The 17,382-nt window shown below is 36.3% G+C and overlaps 1 protein-coding gene across 3 annotated transcripts in view; it reads right to left on the minus strand.

Moving 5' to 3' along the window:
• Window positions 1-16,737, minus strand: part of LOC135682717 (histone deacetylase 4) — a 55,386-nt gene extending 38,649 nt beyond the window's left edge. Inside the window, exons 1-2 of one of the 3 annotated variants that reach the window (XM_065197723.2) lie at window positions 16,307-16,737; window positions 4,833-5,118 (exon numbers count right to left, since the gene is read on the minus strand). In XM_065197723.2, the coding sequence (XP_065053795.2) occupies window positions 4,833-5,111 (279 nt within the window). In that variant the 5' untranslated portion in view covers window positions 5,112-5,118; window positions 16,307-16,737. The other 2 variants (XM_065197721.2, XM_065197724.2) reach the window with 2 other exon arrangements.
• Between the last annotated feature and the right edge of the window lie 645 nt (window positions 16,738-17,382).

The following is a 17,382-nucleotide window of genomic DNA, read 5'->3' on the forward strand; positions in this document are numbered from 1 at the left end:
AGTGAGTTTATCTTGAAATGGACACGCCCTCAAACAGTCAGGTTGAAATCGTCTCTAACATGTTCAGTCAGAATAATCTTAATATAACACATGTTTTCACATAAAAACAAGAAATTTAGGAAAAGTTATTACAAGATATAATTATATGAATAACTAGTCACGTTGGTAGAATTTTGCTTAATTGTTTGAGCGAGAAAGTGCTGTCAGATAACTTCAAAAACCTAAGTAAAACAAAATTCACTCTGTAATGACTTGCAGGTTCAATTACAAAACACTTTCTTTTAAAGGCCCTAGAGCGGAATCAATCCTTGTCTAGTCTAGATTGTCTAAGTTTCACGGAGTGCCGTTTAAAATCTTTCAAAGCAATGTTTAAATACTAGGCCTATTATCGAGCAGTCTAGAGATAATCTAGTGACAGCCAGTGTAAACTTTGAGAATACCTTGCTTTTCAACGTTATGCCATGAAATGCTTGGAGAACTAAAAAAATATTGTGGCTAAAATTTTTCATTTTTAACCCAAAGTTTGCTCTACTTACCAAACATGGGTAGACCAATCTCATGTTGATGAATCTGTGGGGTTGTTTTCAAGCGAGCATTCGAGCTGTGCCTTCAAAGCCTGCACGCAACATATGTTCTTTGATTTCAAACCTTTAAACACCGTAGCCGATTCAGTGCGTAACGCGAACTGTCGCGGCGATGAAGACAAAGGACCTGTTGCGATATCTACAGAATCAAATCTGCGGCTATTTAAGGAAACGGTGTCTATTTTATACACAGCCTTTGTTTCCACATATAGAATAGGTTATTTACATTCTTATTCAAGGCCAATCTCCGTAAAAACAGTAACAAAGCTCTAATAGGCATATTGTTTTGTCAAGGTGGCAGCGATAAGGAACTTCAGCCGGTTGGCAAGAAATAACGAACTTAGATACATCGTTCTGTTCGTAACGGAAATGACGTCATTGGCCATAATTGCGGCCGAATAGTCATACAACGTTATTGAATGTTTTAATGGCGAATTGCGGGTTAAAAATACAATCGAGAGCTTTTGAACACGGATTCACATGGAAACACACTTGGAAGGTTATGTTTGAATAATCGTCTTATATTTACTACAGTTTAAAGAAAAAAACGAGCTATGTAAAGAAAGATGGGAAAGTTTGGAAGCTTGTTCTGGGAACAAATAAATTATCAAGTTGATCTGCAGCCAAACGGTTTAGGAACTTCTTTAATTCTTCTATGCAATGGATTCTGCCTAATTGAAATCCAAGTTGAAATCTCCATATTTAGTTGTAGTTATTAAATACGGCTTTGCAAATCTGGGAACTTAAAATGCCTTGCAATGCGATTTAACATTTATGAAATTTTTCAAGCAACGTATCATATGAACATATTTATCTTGTAGAGGAAAAGGGCGAATTTTTCATCCGTTTGGTTTTTGAACATTTTCAAGCTGAGACGAAATCACACGTTTATAAATTTCTTCAATACAATATTTTGTCTTGTATCAACATCTATCTGCTACCCTACCACATAGAAAAGAGAACCAAAAAACAGAAGATGCGATGAGAAAATTGAACGCGACCTATATATAGCACAACCATCGATACCAAATCACACAAAGACATTGAGCAAATGGACCGGCCAAAAAACGAACATTTTCAAGAGCCAAACAGAAATCCAGACAAAGTAACGTCTTAGAAAACTATTCAGTCACTCAAACAATGACGAGTCAAATTTATTTTGCTAGATATTTCAAAGGGTAAAAGAACGAGAATCAAGCACCCTGGTCTAGACGTACTTCATGTGTTGAATTAAGTCGGTCTTTGTATAACATGACTATTGATGCCATTAGGGTAAAATGACAAACCGAGAATGAAAGAGCTAACAAAGACAAGATCCGAACAAACAATAATGACTGAACACCCCTGTTGTTTTTGGTTTCCAATAACAACATTGCCAGTCTGGTCAAAAAGCCATGACAATATGACAACCGATGTCACTGTTGATTTTGAGACAGGGAAATTTCGTGATTAAAATGGGATCAAGCAAGGTACCATTCTGTCGCCTATGCTATTTACACTAGTTTCTAGTTTCTCAATTGACAAACAAGAAGCAACTTGACCATTCACCAAGGAATATTGTGATTTACAGGCCTAAATGCTCTTCCTGTCCCTTGCGAGCGAGACATGTCTTTATAAGGGCGGTCGTTAGCTCGTGCCAATAATTAGGCGCGAGCTTTGGCGAAGGTGAGGGCGGTCGCCCGAGTGAAATGTAAAAACCATTGATTCAAAGGATTTGCACTGACCGAAAAACTTGAGTGATTTGCAAATACTTGGACAATTAAAGTAAATTCGTCAGCAAACGTCAATGCTTCTGTTCTTATCGTTAACCCCATGACCGTTGTATTGAAAGATAAAATCATAGGCCAAAAGCTTGACCACTAAAAGTATGGTGCATTATCCAATAAGAATTTATCGCAAGCAACCCGTTGGCAAAATATACTGTCTTAACCATAGCGGTTATACTTTGTCTACAGAAAACAACATCAAACTCTAAAAATATGAGATTTTAAGCTTTAGGTTTTTGTCACATGAAAAACCACAAATTCAATGTTATCTATTAAGAGCTATTAGCTTTATTCCATAAATTTTCGTTAAAGCAAAGAGAAACGATAAGAATTCTAAACTTGATCAATTCGTTTTTTCAACAGGGCAACCTTATTTTTGTCCTGCTAGCCTTGGAAAAACAAACTTTACAACATGTCACACCATCCTAATAAAACTTGATCACTACATCTCCATTTTTGAACCAGAACACTAAAAACTTGAAAGCGTGGACCAAAATACTCGCTGAAACGTTCTTGGGGTCTAAAATTATCAACCATAATATCACTGCAGACGTGTTAAATTAAAGCTGGCAAAGAAATTTAAGCTTCAAAATATCTGAAAAGAAAAAGATAAGCTCTCCAGAAATTTGTTCCATTCAAAAGTGAAATGTGAACTGGGACATCTCATACTCTCATGCGAATTATCAATTCTAATTTTCCGCACAAATCATAAAAAACCAGTGAATCTAAGATATTCAACCGAGTTAAGGCTTTATTTATTAAGCAGAAAAGTTGTAGATTCAGAAAACAGAGGTTTATCTAAATCCAATGCTGGAAATAAAAAGATAACTTAAAGTAGCATGAAGTTATTCCCTTAAAACAAAACTTTGCGGTGCTATTAGAGCTCAAGCGAATTTCGATATCCAAATAGCAAGGATGTGAATACAAATACCATTCAAAAATCAACATGGGACAAGATAGCTTGTAAGCGAACCTTTTGTCTAGAAAGACCAAGCCACAAAGAACACCCATGGTTGGCCTTTTCAATTTTTATCTACCAGTCATCCTGGTGAGACAGATATCATGGTTTTTTTTGGAGATGTTGAACTGCCATGAGAAGAGCCGCATGTCATCACAAGTTTCAAATAAATTGTGCCCTTACTTGGTCTTCGCTAAATTTCTCCGGGGAAGCTTATTTGATAAAAATACTATAGGAAAATTCTCTTCGGGTTGGATTAAATTCTTGGAGAGACGTATAAGAGAAAGTTTTGAATCAGTAAGGGAACCCCCCATCCTGGAGCGAAAGAGCATGCGCATGAAACGGAGGCATTATTACGCATGCTCTTGGACTCAAGGACGGAGGGATGCCTAACGCATTTTGAGATTTTCGTTCGTTCGTCTCCCCAACAAAAACTGAAAGAAATTGGGACTCTTTACAGCAGGTAAAAATATGCTAACAGCACGTAAGAGTGCCGCAAGGAGTATGAAAAACTAAAACAGCATTGCAACTCAAGCCTTCATACCCGGAATGATGGAAGTCTTCTCAAAATAAAAGTATGAATTGAATAAAGAATATCTGAAGAATAACGTCCTAAGGTATACAAATAAGAGAAAAACTTTTTTGGCTGGTTAATGAAATAAAAAAGAAGTTATTTATCCGTTAAGGAAGTAAAGAAGAAATTTGTAATCGGTTGAAGAAATAGAAACTTCATCAATAGACAAAGTACCACTTGTAAAAATTATCATTGAAGAAAGCAACCAAATGGATTAAGAACAAAGCATATAAACACGAATCAAACGAAGAACATTTGGCATAGTGGAAAACCTTAGATCTTGTAACATGAGAAAAACACACAGGACCGTCATTGATTCATGTGCCCAAGGAGGGCGCTCGGGTCTAATTCGCTGCCAAAGTTGGTAATTCATCCATTATTTGACGATAAGTCTGAAAATTTGCGAAGCACCACTTCATGGTAAGAAATCTTCGTTTTTGTAACAGATTATTTTCTAGTGCCTGTCATACCCCAAACGCCCCACCGCAGCGACGGTCCTGCAAACACAGCCTAAGCATATGCAAATGGCGGATGCTTCAAACAGAGCGATCAAGTTGCCATATTTGGTCAGAAAAAGGGCGTGTCCAAGATGGCAGCTGTTTGTTAAATTCGAAAAGTTCGTGTTTATCCAAGTAGGCCATTGCGATATTTGCTTATGCGACAAAAACAGGGTTTGTGATTTGGAATCTGTTATCAGACCATTTAAAAAATAAATTCTTGAAAACATATAGCCCGCTTTGTTTTGATGGTTCAGAAGGCTGAAAATGGCTTTACTGAAACATAATCACCCGCAATACTTACGCTTCTCGCGCATGTCTCGAAAATATGTAGATCAAAAGAGCTATTATAGAGCGGCGTGGTGTTTGATGGTAATAGGTACTTTTTGTTCAAAACTACCATTTCCCTTGCTACTTTATCAAACGATGTTCCAACAATGCTACAGCACTCACCTTTTTACAAATGTCTCCTTCCGATTTAGTGTCGTATGTGTTGATAGGCCCACCATGGACTACCCGGCCCTGCGGAGGCTTTCTTTCCAAATGCTGGTGAAGCTCTCTTTGTTGTTGTTGTCGTAAATATTCCTGCTGTTCCTGGTACTGGCGGAACAAAAACTCCTGTTGCAGTTGCTGTTGCTGTTTCAAATGGAGCAGCTGTTCAGTGAGCTGTTGCTGTTGTTGTGGCGTGAGTTGTACAGTCGGAGTTGATGACGTCACGGTTGTTGTGCTCATCTCGCTGCTAAAAGAAATTAAAATAGGAGATAATGAAAAGAGAAAACTAACAAATAACATCTTGTGGTAGAGCCCTCCGAAATGCGGTTCGTTGCTTTCTGGTTTTAATTTATTAGGGAGGAGCCACCTAACATTTCTAAAAGAAGATCATTTTGCAACGAAGAAGACTTCATATATCTAACTCAAAAAACGCTTTACTGAAAGTAATCTTTTACAGAAAACGTAATAAACTTATCTTGACAATTTTAATTTGGAAACTCGACAGATCTATTTAGGTATACTGAAAATAAAGACTTTGCAAAATTAACTACATTTAGACAGCCAGAGGATCTTTGAAACAGACAAGAAATATTCATCTTCGGGTGTTTATTCTAGACTTTGACTCGAGACTGTCTGGAAGGAGTGAATCCATTCTTGTGGGAGTTTTCGAGATTTGCAGTTAATTTCAAATTGAATGCGGTAAATGAGCTCGACTCCTACAGCAAACAATATTGTTTCATCTCAAGATGTATCTCTTAATCTACCAAAGGTAGTTTCATGGCATTTTATACCACAGCATAAAAACAAGATCAGGGGTACGAAAACAGCTTCTCTGTTGAATCTCCGGAAGACTGTGATATGGGACCACATAAAGCCTCCCCTTGATCATAAAAGACACCGAAAAATCTCTAGTTTGCATATCGATAAGCAAGGAAAACGTTGTTTAAACTAAGGATTTGAATCCTTTGGTGTTAATACCAAAGGACCCATCGGTATTAAGGATTCAGACACCCTCTTTATTTTGTATATCTTCTTCATCTACAGTCGCACGCGCAACTCATAAAGCATGGATAAGTCGAATCTCAAAAGTAGACGCAAATCTTTAAGCATCTTAAAAGCAGACGCGAGTCTGCTTATATTCTTTGATTCTGTGTGGCATTTTACGACATCTTTTAGCGGGCGTTTACACAGCATAAATAGACAAAAAACAGTTTATTCTCTGGCTAGGGGCAGGGAGTGAAGAATTCCGAGATATTTCTCACTCAACTGCATTTTCGCCACATCGATAAAACTTATGCTGTACTAGACTTGCTACATCAAATTTCCAAGACAGCTCAATATTTCTAATGTTGTGATCTTTCCCAAACTGAATAAACTGCTCACTTTATCTGATTCTGAAAAAACGGTCCAATTATTAGGATCGAATATTTGCGATGAATTCGTTTGCTTATGTTAGATATTGGTACATCTTAAAATATCACCTTGAAATGATATGACTATAACGTAAGCACTCGCTAAAATGTTCTCCTAGTGTTCAATCCTTAAAACCAGTTTTAATATTTTCCAGGTTAGTATAAAATTTCTTTTAGATCATTTGCTTAATGAAACAAAAAGCAGAGGAACTTCCGGTTGAGTTCCACAAGGATCACATTTCGGTTTTCTCATTTTTCCTTACAAGTTTTTCCTTCTTTAAAACAGTTAACTGGTCGTTTTGGAAGGACGTATTACCAATAGTTTTGAAATATTTTTTAATTTTTAGTTTTTAAAGACTTTTTCCCAAGAGCCACATACCAACAGCGTCCTAATGGAGAGGACAGGAGAGATAGACCATATTCGAAACTTTATATTTTTATACTGGGGGGGGGGGGGGGGATGTCAAGAATCTTTTATCTGAAAATATCTCAAAATGAAGAGGACAGCAACATCGATACACGGTGAGACAAACATATGACAGAAACTTCAACGGATATGTTTGGTCAAGTTTCTAGGTTTGCTAGCTTTGGACATCGGCTTACAGCTACCTTGCTCCCCTCTTTAATGTCTGAACTATGATGTCTGTTAAAGCTTTCAAAGGCCTAGCAAAGCTACCCAAGTGTACACCGGCCTTTAGTTTCATGACGAGGTAAAGGGATGAGAATGAATACAAAGTTTTCGTAGAATCAAGAATCACGTGATATGAGCTCAAGGACACAAGAATTAACAATAAAATTAGAAAATGAATATAGAAGAAAAGCATCGTCGGGAACTTAAATATTGAATAATCTACTTATAAAACTGAAAACAACTGCTGAATTTATTGGATTTTTAAGTCACAAACTACTACTAATTTTTGCAAAATGATATATCCAGTTAGGAAGATAATCTGCAGCATTTGGTGTTGATCCAATTACACCATATCTTTATCCGATTATATCCGTTAATCGAATACAATCACAAGGCCATCTCAATAACCACGATGTGTTGCCTCAAAAAATGTCTGGCTTTGACTTGTTACAAGCCTTCGTCTCGAGTTCTTCCAAGAGCTAGCTAGAGCTGCATTTCCAAACGTCCACTTTCAGTTCAGCTCCTTCACAGTAGACGCTCAGAAATGCAACCCTTTCACTTGAAATAACTCAGAACGAAGACAGTAGCAAATCAAGGTGTGTGTAAAAAATGCAAAAATTTCGCAAGCATTTTTTTTATAAACCAGAGATAGCGAATCTCAATATGGCTAAGACCTGTCAGTTTCTGCTTCACTACTTCTTTCGCTATGCGGTTCAAAGAGGATTAATAATAAAGACATTCAGACAATGGATAAAAAACCAAATTTCAAATGTTTACGACTTTTTTATCCTTAGGTGTACTTGTGTCGCATACCAAAGCTGATCACCTCCTATCTGACATTAATGAAATACCTCTAAATTTGCAAAATCAGGCAAGTGTATTACGAAATGGCAGAGATATGGCCACATGTTTATTGGTTCTCTCCCCATCAAACCTCTGTATTTTGGTCTCTGTTCATAACTTTATGAACAGAGCCAAAATAACAGTGATTCGTTAGCAAATTTCAAATCTTTCATTGGCCATATCTCAACCGATTTTAGACATATTTGGCCAACTTTGCGTATTTAAAAGTATTTCATGGTGATCTTTTACGCTATGTGGTTAAAACTCAAAAATTCTAAAAAAAGGGTTTTGATGACGTCACACTTTAGAACTCTATACAGTGTAGCATGCTCCCTTGCGTCTATTTAGCAAATTCATAGCAAGGGTAATTCTTAGGAAACCTAAAAAAAGTCTAGCGAGACTTCAGACTAGCTTCTTTGGGATAACTACAAACAGCGAAAACAAGAGGAAATAGGGCTACATTCAACTTACGCGTTCGCACACCCACTAGTGTGGCTTGAGATTTTCAAATGACCCAACATTTCAAAACCCAACAATTTTAAACAAGAGACAAAATTTACTGAATATCTGAAACGTCATATTGGGAAAGCAAAATAGCGTTCAAACGACAAGAATGTTAGATTATTGTACTGTCGCTCCCACTGAAATTAGCAATTAATTCTTATCAAAGAAGATCCCTCCCATTTAATAACTTGAATCACGCCCAAAAAATTAGGCCTTTACTTTTACGGCGATAGTTTCACTAAAAATGTAATTATCCTAGCAATATCAAGAAAATTTATGCTAGGTACTATATCAGTGAATACAAAACAGAATGAAGCGTTCTTGAGCCCATGACATCAAAAGCTAATCAAACTATTATAAAAAGCCAGCTTGTAGCTAACTAATCATTATTACAATACACACACATTCCTGGTCATAAATGCTGAGACAAACGCCAAACGCACAGAAATTGCCCCGCAGTATACCCGTTTAGCCAAACACCTTACCCCCGCTCCATTTAAAGTTGTGAACCTACTTTATCACCAATTATTGAACTTGGGGAAGGGGACAAATCCAAACAATAACTGTATAATATTGAAGGTTAATGCGATGAAGGGGCCTGAATCTAGCGTTATAAACTACTAAAAAGAATAACTGAAAGACACACGATATATACAGCTTTCCATTTCCATTAGTCCATTTTTACTTAACAATTTAACTCTCACGAATGTTTATCGTTAAATACTTCCTACACTTCTGTTCTCAGCCTCCAACACTGTCACTTCCTTTTGTGTTTCTCAGATTCTCTGATTACACGTGACTAGGCTCCAGTTCTCTCACATCTTTCACATGCTGATTGAAAATAATATGGCTTCTTTGGTCATATATGAAAAATTCGATGCATATAAAACTAAGCAACAGTTAACTGATAAAATCTTTGACTTTAGGGTAAATATTCCTCGCAATTTCATTGAAAATTTGCATAAATGAATACCTCGTTGTATCCGTATTGTCAATTTGCCTCGTGGATACCCCCACCAAATATTGAATGTTATTTCAAAAATAAAATGAATTTTGGACTCAAATTCAAAAATTTGTGTAACTTTTACTTTGTTTTACGAGTGGCGGAAATTTTGAAATGGTTCCTATTGTCATTATTTAAATATAACTAATTCATTTTTTTATTAATTTGACCCTGTGCTGAGGCAAAATTCCGTTCGAATACTTTTGGGAGGGGGGTCTAGTTTTGTGAATAATCAGTGACAGCTCAAAATGCTTTCTGTTACTGGCAGCGAAATCTCTGTTGAAGGGGTACGTGGGAAATACAATATACAAAGATGTGTTGAATATAACATAAAATAACAGTTTTACTCTCTTTTTATCTATTGTGATTTTGAAATACGGTACTCTTAGTTTTAGCATTTGAGTGCAAAATAAACAGATTTAGAAACAAGAACTAAAAATCCATCGAGTCTAATTTTGGAAAAGCTTCCACCTACCACTCGACCTAACCTCTGACGAAGATCATTTGAAAGTATCAATTTAAAAACGATAAGCTTGGCCTAATAGCAATATTCGATCAACAACGCTGTCTTTTGAACGAAAATAAATTTGGTTCTGATGAAAAAATCTAGCTACCATCTGCTAAACCATTTGTAACCCCAACATAAATACACTTATTATCAAAATTACGTCAAACTCACACATCTTCTACTCTCGTAAAAGTATAGCGCTCCCTGCTGACTCAACAAAATATCAAACATTGTGTCCTAACGAAATTAAAAAATTCAGCTTCAGCAGACAAATTACATTAGTGTCAAATTAAAATTATTTGAAAACTTGGAATTATGTTATATTCTTGTTGGCAATCAAAATTCACGCCACCTGCCAAGCATTCCAGGGGGTTGCTCGCGTTACTAAAGGGGGGTTTGCTCGGCTGCCATAATGAAAGGGTCAAAATACATTTCAAGAAGGCAAGAAGAGCGAAAACGAAGTGCATTATACTAAAGTACATCAGTGCTTCAGTGTATCGCCCCAAAGGAAATGATGCCTCTTTGATCATCCCCATGAGACACCACATTTCCGTCCCAAGGGAATTAGCAGTGATTTCTTCTTGGTACAAATTTAGAAGTCTTACATGTGCAAGAACCTCAGCTGCATCTCAAAGCTCTAGGCAATGACAATAGAAACTTTAAAATGTCGAGTATTGGAGCCGAAATCGACATTGTCGAAAAAGACGCAAGCCAATTAAATCTAGCCTAATCCAAGTACAAACAGAACTCCATAGCCAAAAAGCAGCTGCGCTGACTTATCTAATCTAGTCAGAACTGAAGGATGTGAATGCCTTATCAGATCGAAAACAATAGATGTTCACCACACTACACTGTTACTTCAATCACAGCAATAATTACACTCCATACAAGCACAAGTTTTTAGCTACCCTAGGGTTCCTAATTAACGCCCCCATAAATTATTAATTGCTCAAAATGTTTCTAACCCTTTGCTCTAGTTTCTAACCCTTTGCTTAATCCTGTAGAGAGTCGTATTTCGGTAAAAACTTTCCAACCTTTTTCTCCTTTTCCAACTCCTCTCCCCCTCCCCCACGTATTAAATCTTTCTTTCGATTCCGACATACATAAGGGGGCACTTAATACTGAAGAAATTACACTTTCTAACAAAAGAGGTGCTTTTTGTGAAAATGTAGGGAACCCATCTCTCTTCTCTCCTCCTCCGCACTGTCCCGCGACGCCCCATTTTCCAAATATCCCACAAAACGCTCTTTAACCTAGGGTACCCTATGCCACTTTGAAGACAACGCTATTTCTTTTAATCTGTTTCATAAACTTTAACATTTTTAATATACTTTTGTATCCATGAGGAAGAAATACAACTTTTTGTCTCTCGCTCTTGGCGTTCTTTTTTCGGTATAAAAGATACTAACTTGTATAATCTTCATAAAAAACCTAACTGTTTATCTACCAGATTCTGACAGGTGATCGCCCAAGGTCAAAATTGCATAATCTCAAAAGCTGAAGCATATTGCTTAACGCTGCTAGATTTTCGAAAACGCGACAGTTTGGTTTTCTTTGCCTTTTCGTAATTTGACTTATCAATATCTCTGCTTCTGTTTATTTTAACGGGACAAAATATTGCGAAAGCGGAAGACAGCTGTAAGAAAAATGTTCTCCACAAGTATGTCAAAAACAGAGGACTTGAGGAAAAATTAATAATTTCGCTGTTTAATCGTGAAATAATCGCTGGTGCGGTGATAGCAAAACATTGTAGTTTGCATTAAAACTGTGCTTGTAGCTGCTCGTCACTTCTGATGTCGTACAATAAAAATCGAACTGCTTGATATGAGAACATCTATAATTAGAAAGTTGAGAGAAAAAAACCAGTTGAGCAATATCTTTTCGCCCGGCCTCAAATACCCTGGTCCCCTGTCCCTGTTAAAAAACAACAAAATTCTATTGGTGAGCATTTTTTTGTTCAAATTTGACTACTTTATTTTGCAATCGATTCACCCAAACAAAGTTTATACTTCATTTTCACAAGGCTATTCAGCCGTGGAGGTCTTCTGTTCGTGAAATGACAGACAGCCCCCTTCATGAGGGCTGGCTTCCCCACCGCTAGGTGGCTTCACTCTTCTGGCATTTTCAAAACCCACCATTTAGATTGTTCTTACCACGAGGAACTATGGGCCAGGCCAGAGACAAAATTTTGATTCCATGTACGTATTTTCGTACTTTGGCCTCAAGTTTAGGTGTCGGTGACCAAACCTTCTCCATAGGGGGTGCACTTTGAACATCAAAATAGGGGGTTAACAATCAAAATAGGTAAAAGGGGGTGAAGCTATTGGAAATTATGAGGGTTGTTTGCATAATCTTTCGACAAATGAATGAATTTCATTACAAGAAGAAAATGGTTTTGATGATTCATTTTTAACTGCCAAGGGTTTCCTTCCTTATTTCCTGTCTTTAAGCCTAGAACGATAATTGCGACTTTCTTGGTTAAATTTTTTAAGAAATTAAATTTTTTTAAACCTTTGATAAAATATTTGCAGGTCTCTCCAGTCTCCTGTTTGAAATTCGACAATAGGCTAACTTTAACAAGCAAAATATGTTTACGATTATGAGAAGCGTTGTTATTAGAAGAATATGAGAATCGATTAAAAAGGCAATGCAGCCAGAATTTCTTCATGGTTATGATGGAAAATTTTAAAGACATTCTATTAATTAAAATGGGCTATATGACCCCCTCCTGATTAACACCCTTAGAAACACTTGCCCCCACCCCCATCCCCTGCGTCGAATGCCCGGAAAACATCGAACGGACAAAATGTTGTCCCGATCAAAAAGGTCACCAAACAAAGGCCACCACTTGGTCAAAGACACTATGCCTTGCCGTAAACAAATACCTTATCTGGCATACTAACCGATGTCCTTTGTAATAACCATTGAATCATTCATTGATGTAATCCATGCAGCAAAACAGAGATAACAAACACCGCCACCGCATCCCTATGTTTACTGATAACATATGAATTGTTCTTATATCTGTCCTATTAACAGGTAAACGACTACTCAAACAAAATAACAAACAACTATGTTCACTAAAATCCCTGCAAATAATCTAGTAAACACGACCATAGATTGATTACTTAAACTCCCGTGGTGTACAAGTTACAGTGAATCGATAGGCTGTAATGACAATGTTACAGTCATTTAGCCATAAACAAACTTTAATGGCAGTTTATGGCTGACATCAGGAAGACAGGGATTTGAATACTAGTAAAAATTGAATTGATAATGGGAAATAAAAGAACTCAGTACTAAAACCTAAGGACAGAGGATTAGAAAACCACAAAAGTTTAGTTCAAATTATGTCATCTAGAGTTTTTATTTAATGTCATGACCCTCGGGTATGTTATAACAAAACCTTTGGTTAGAACCGCAAGCATATTGGCTTTGAGTAGCCTGATAACCAGACCCCGATTTCAAAGGCTAGGCTCTGAGGTGATTACTCATCCTTAGGCAAGCTAGTAGCACTATGTGTGTTGTATAGAATTAAAAGCAGCAATATGCACCTGGAAAAGCCTATTAGGAAATTAGCAACTTTCAGTACAAGCAAACAAAAAGTGGGTTGATACATGAAACAAACGACACTAAAACCATTAATCAAGAAGTAACTTTGCTTCAAAGCAGATTTCCTCGTTTATTTTAAGGAATATATGGGTCTTTACTTGAAGCACCCCTTTGATGTGTTGTCAAAATGACAATGACAACATTCAATGTTATTGAATCTGTTTGTAATAGAAAAACTTTTCAACATATGAATATTTTATCGAATTTTATTTCGTGCTATTGATGAGCAATTTCAACCTGTAACATTGGTACTTCAATTGCTACATTACTCTATGGGTAACAATGCCAGAAAATGGAACTAGATCAGAAGTGATTTACTGCCAACAGAAAAGGAAGGTCAAATTTATAATGAAATGGATTGCACAGGGAACTGTTGGAAACTGTAGCTCTCTTATGTCAAACAAATAAAACAAACTTGTATTCAGTAAAAATTTATAGTTATGAACTTGGAATAAAATCAGCAAAAAATCACATTCTACCATAAAAAATGGAGTGAGTCCAAGAAAAAATGAGCAGGGGTGGTAAAAGCAAAGGGCTTGGACATTCTGAAAAGAAACATACTTTGCTGTAGCCATGTATGGGTTGTTATGGTAATCGTATTGAGCTTTCTAATTGATAGGGAAAGTGCAGTAAAATTAATCAGATTTTCTTGTTGGAGCAAAAATTTTACATTTTTCAAAGCCAAAATATCTGATTTCAAAGGATAATTTTCTGAGTCGTATAAAATTGTGGAGGAGGTGCCAGTTGCTTCTAAATTAACCATACTTCAACTGCAGCGTACACATATTTGTATTCAACTGTAAAAAAACCTAAGAATCCTTCATTAGAGACTTTCACCACTGGGAGGTAGGTTCTTGAGAAGCATTAATCCAATGATCCTTTTTTTAAATCACTATTTGCAAAATCTTACTTTGTTGCCTTTGATTGCAAACAATTAAAATTTTGCAAAAAAGAAGTCTCTCCTCCTGTATTTCACAGTAGAAATACAATCTGGTCTATACCCTCATCTTACTATGGCAATCTAAAACAACTAAGTAAGACAAGTTATTTCATCTTACATTAGCTTTATTTCTACAAAAAAGGCAAATAAAAGCTTAAAAGCTTATGTCAGAGCTATTGGCTCATACCAAGCAACAACAAAAAACAAAGAAAACCACTCAAACCTATCCAATTCATTATTGATGAAATATTAATGAAATAAATTTTTGCTAATCCTTTGATCAATTGTTTTATTGTAAAAAGCAGCAAATGAGAAACTTTTTGGAATAACATCAGCAAAATTAATTTTACAGGCCTTAGCAGTGGCGTCGCATGGCCATTCTTGCTGGGGGAGGGTGTAAGAGATGCAAAACCATATTTTACCAATATAAATTCTTTTGTTACATTAATATTTTGTTATAAATTTAATTCTACCGACGAGTTTTCTGAAAGTTGGGGGTGTACACCCCCCCCCCCACACCCCCTGCACACTTCACCCCTCTGGGCCTTAGAAATGAAATAAAATTGCTCAATTAAACAGGATATTTTTGTCATTTTAACAAGCCATTTTTTAGCAAATTTGGTAACAAATTTTGTTATTTTGACAAACTTTGCCTTGAAATATCCACGAGTCAATCCCTCCTGTAGACAAATAAAAATAGTTTTGTTGCACAGGCCAGACTGATACAAGAAATCCAAATTCTTTATGCAAAAATGTTAATTGTTATTTCAAAAAGCTACACTATGCAGAGATGGTTTGATACTTATGTTTAAATGTGTAAAGCATGACTCAATTTAGTTTATCTTTATTTTTCTCATGTTAAACATTGGTCAATTTTCAGTAGGTTTTTTATAATTTTTATAATCAGTTGCAACAGTTAATTTGTGCAGATGCATCATTCAACAGAACAAGGGAGACAAAATCTGAAATATATTTCACATTTTAATCCTTTAGGCCAGTCAAATACACCATTATACACCAAACAGAAAGTTTTGAAAAGACCCATATATGCTTGATTAGAAACATTATCGTAATCAAAATCTTCTGGAATATTTCTAAATAACTTTCTATGTTCTTTTTGTAGGATAATTTGCTAAATAGGTTCCATATTTCTAAGTAGCCGGTGTAGAAAATGCCCCATATTTATTTCAATATTTGATCATGAAACCAACTAGGTAAGGTATAATACCTTGAAAGATTATGACAGCCAAATTTGTTTTAAAAAAATATATTTCTATGGATACTATGATACAAACACTGAATGTTATTTTGGTCAAATAATCGCGTTTCATCCTTTTTAAATAATAATAGTAATTCAGACGATCAACTTAGCTCGCAATTAGTTTCGCCGGCTGTCAAATTCTTTGTGATGGGAAGGATATTTTCGAACGCCTCCAAAACAACAACAACTTCAATTTCTTTCCTATTTATATAACTATTCTAACAAGAAAAAACTGTTTCAAAAGTTGTTTATAAAGTTCCCCATGTTTTGGTCCATGTGTTTCTCAAATCAGGCCCCGTACCAAATGCAACTCGAACAGGACAACAAAACTCTCCGAGAAGCATGACATCTAACTGAAACCCGTAAAAAGCATAGTCAAATGGCGTTCACAACTTTATCCATGGCCCTTCCGATTTGAGGTGATTTGCCATACGAAACCCAGCATCGTATGACACTTCCACATCCATCACATCAATACGATAAGGAAATCTTACTCTTTATTTAATAAATAATAAATTAGTAAAGCGTCCTCTAACAGCAGTACCGGTTCCTCTGTCAGGATTAGGCCTCTGCGAACCCCAAACATTCTGAAATGAAGACACTAGCAGAATGGTGCCTCAAGCGATGTACGATATATCGGTAACCAAACGAGGGAAAGATTTTAAAACTGATTTTTTGTTTAGAAGAGTCACATTCTTACTGATACTTGTTCAGTTCTTACCTGGTGTGAATGAACTTCAACTGCACAAGACCACTATTGTGAATTCCAATTCAGTCTCGCCGTTCGGCAAAAAACCTCCGTCGGTTAAATAGGATCCTAAGTGTGTCCCAACTGACGAAAAACCGCATAAATTGCAGCTTATCTTCTATCTGAGCATTGGGAAGTGGGATCGGTGTTGGGTGGAATTTCCATACTCCGTCGTACAACTCAGTCCTTACTCACTGCTGTAAACACATTCGGAATTTTATCATGAGGCACCTATATATTGTACGATGTCAACCGTCACGTGACCATATTTAGCCAATACCGTAATGCTTTCATTTCCAAGGAATTCTTTCGAAGAATATCATATATCCACAAATATACTGTTATTAAAAAAGTAAATCTAATAAAATTCGTTGTACAGAGACGTATATTTATTTATTTTTCACATAAAAGTTATCTGAGCATCCTATGATGTGTGCCGTCGTTTTTACCAGCTTTGTTACGATACTAATCTGGTTAAGATTGCGTCCGTGACGAGGGTGACTTCCAGCGGATATGTGCTTATCTAGGCCATCTAGGAACAGGAAGTCGTATGGTTTTCTTGGCAAAGTGTTTCGGAAACTCTTGCATTAAATCTGCCATGTAAATTATTATTGTAAATTCTGGTGCTTAACTACCACAAAAGAAAAGGTTGCTCCCACAGTATCAATCGAAAATGGACTTGGCAAGTTAAAAACACAGATAAGCAGTGATATGTCTTTGGCCTGTGTCTATGTGCCTATGACTTCGGTCTATGAAAGACTATGTGCCTATGGGTTCAGCAAATTTGCATTCCCCCAACCAACCCCCTCCCAAGTTCATATTTATATATCTGCTTCTACAATAAATATGCCAAATACTTTCAATGAGAGACGGGGGAAAATGTTAGACCATAGCGAAATATTTCAATTAAAATGGAATGCAATTGAGTATAAAAGTAATCAAATTGGCCTAATTTGATAACAATATCTTTTGAATCAAGATATCAAATCTAAGCGTTCTATTGCATAAGCGATCATTTGTATGAAACAATTACAATAATAGCTTGCCAA

This window comes from Rhopilema esculentum, chromosome 16 (genome assembly GCF_057945365.1).
Source record: "Rhopilema esculentum isolate cy_ngs chromosome 16, ASM5794536v1, whole genome shotgun sequence".
NCBI lineage: Eukaryota > Metazoa > Cnidaria > Scyphozoa > Rhizostomeae > Rhizostomatidae > Rhopilema > Rhopilema esculentum.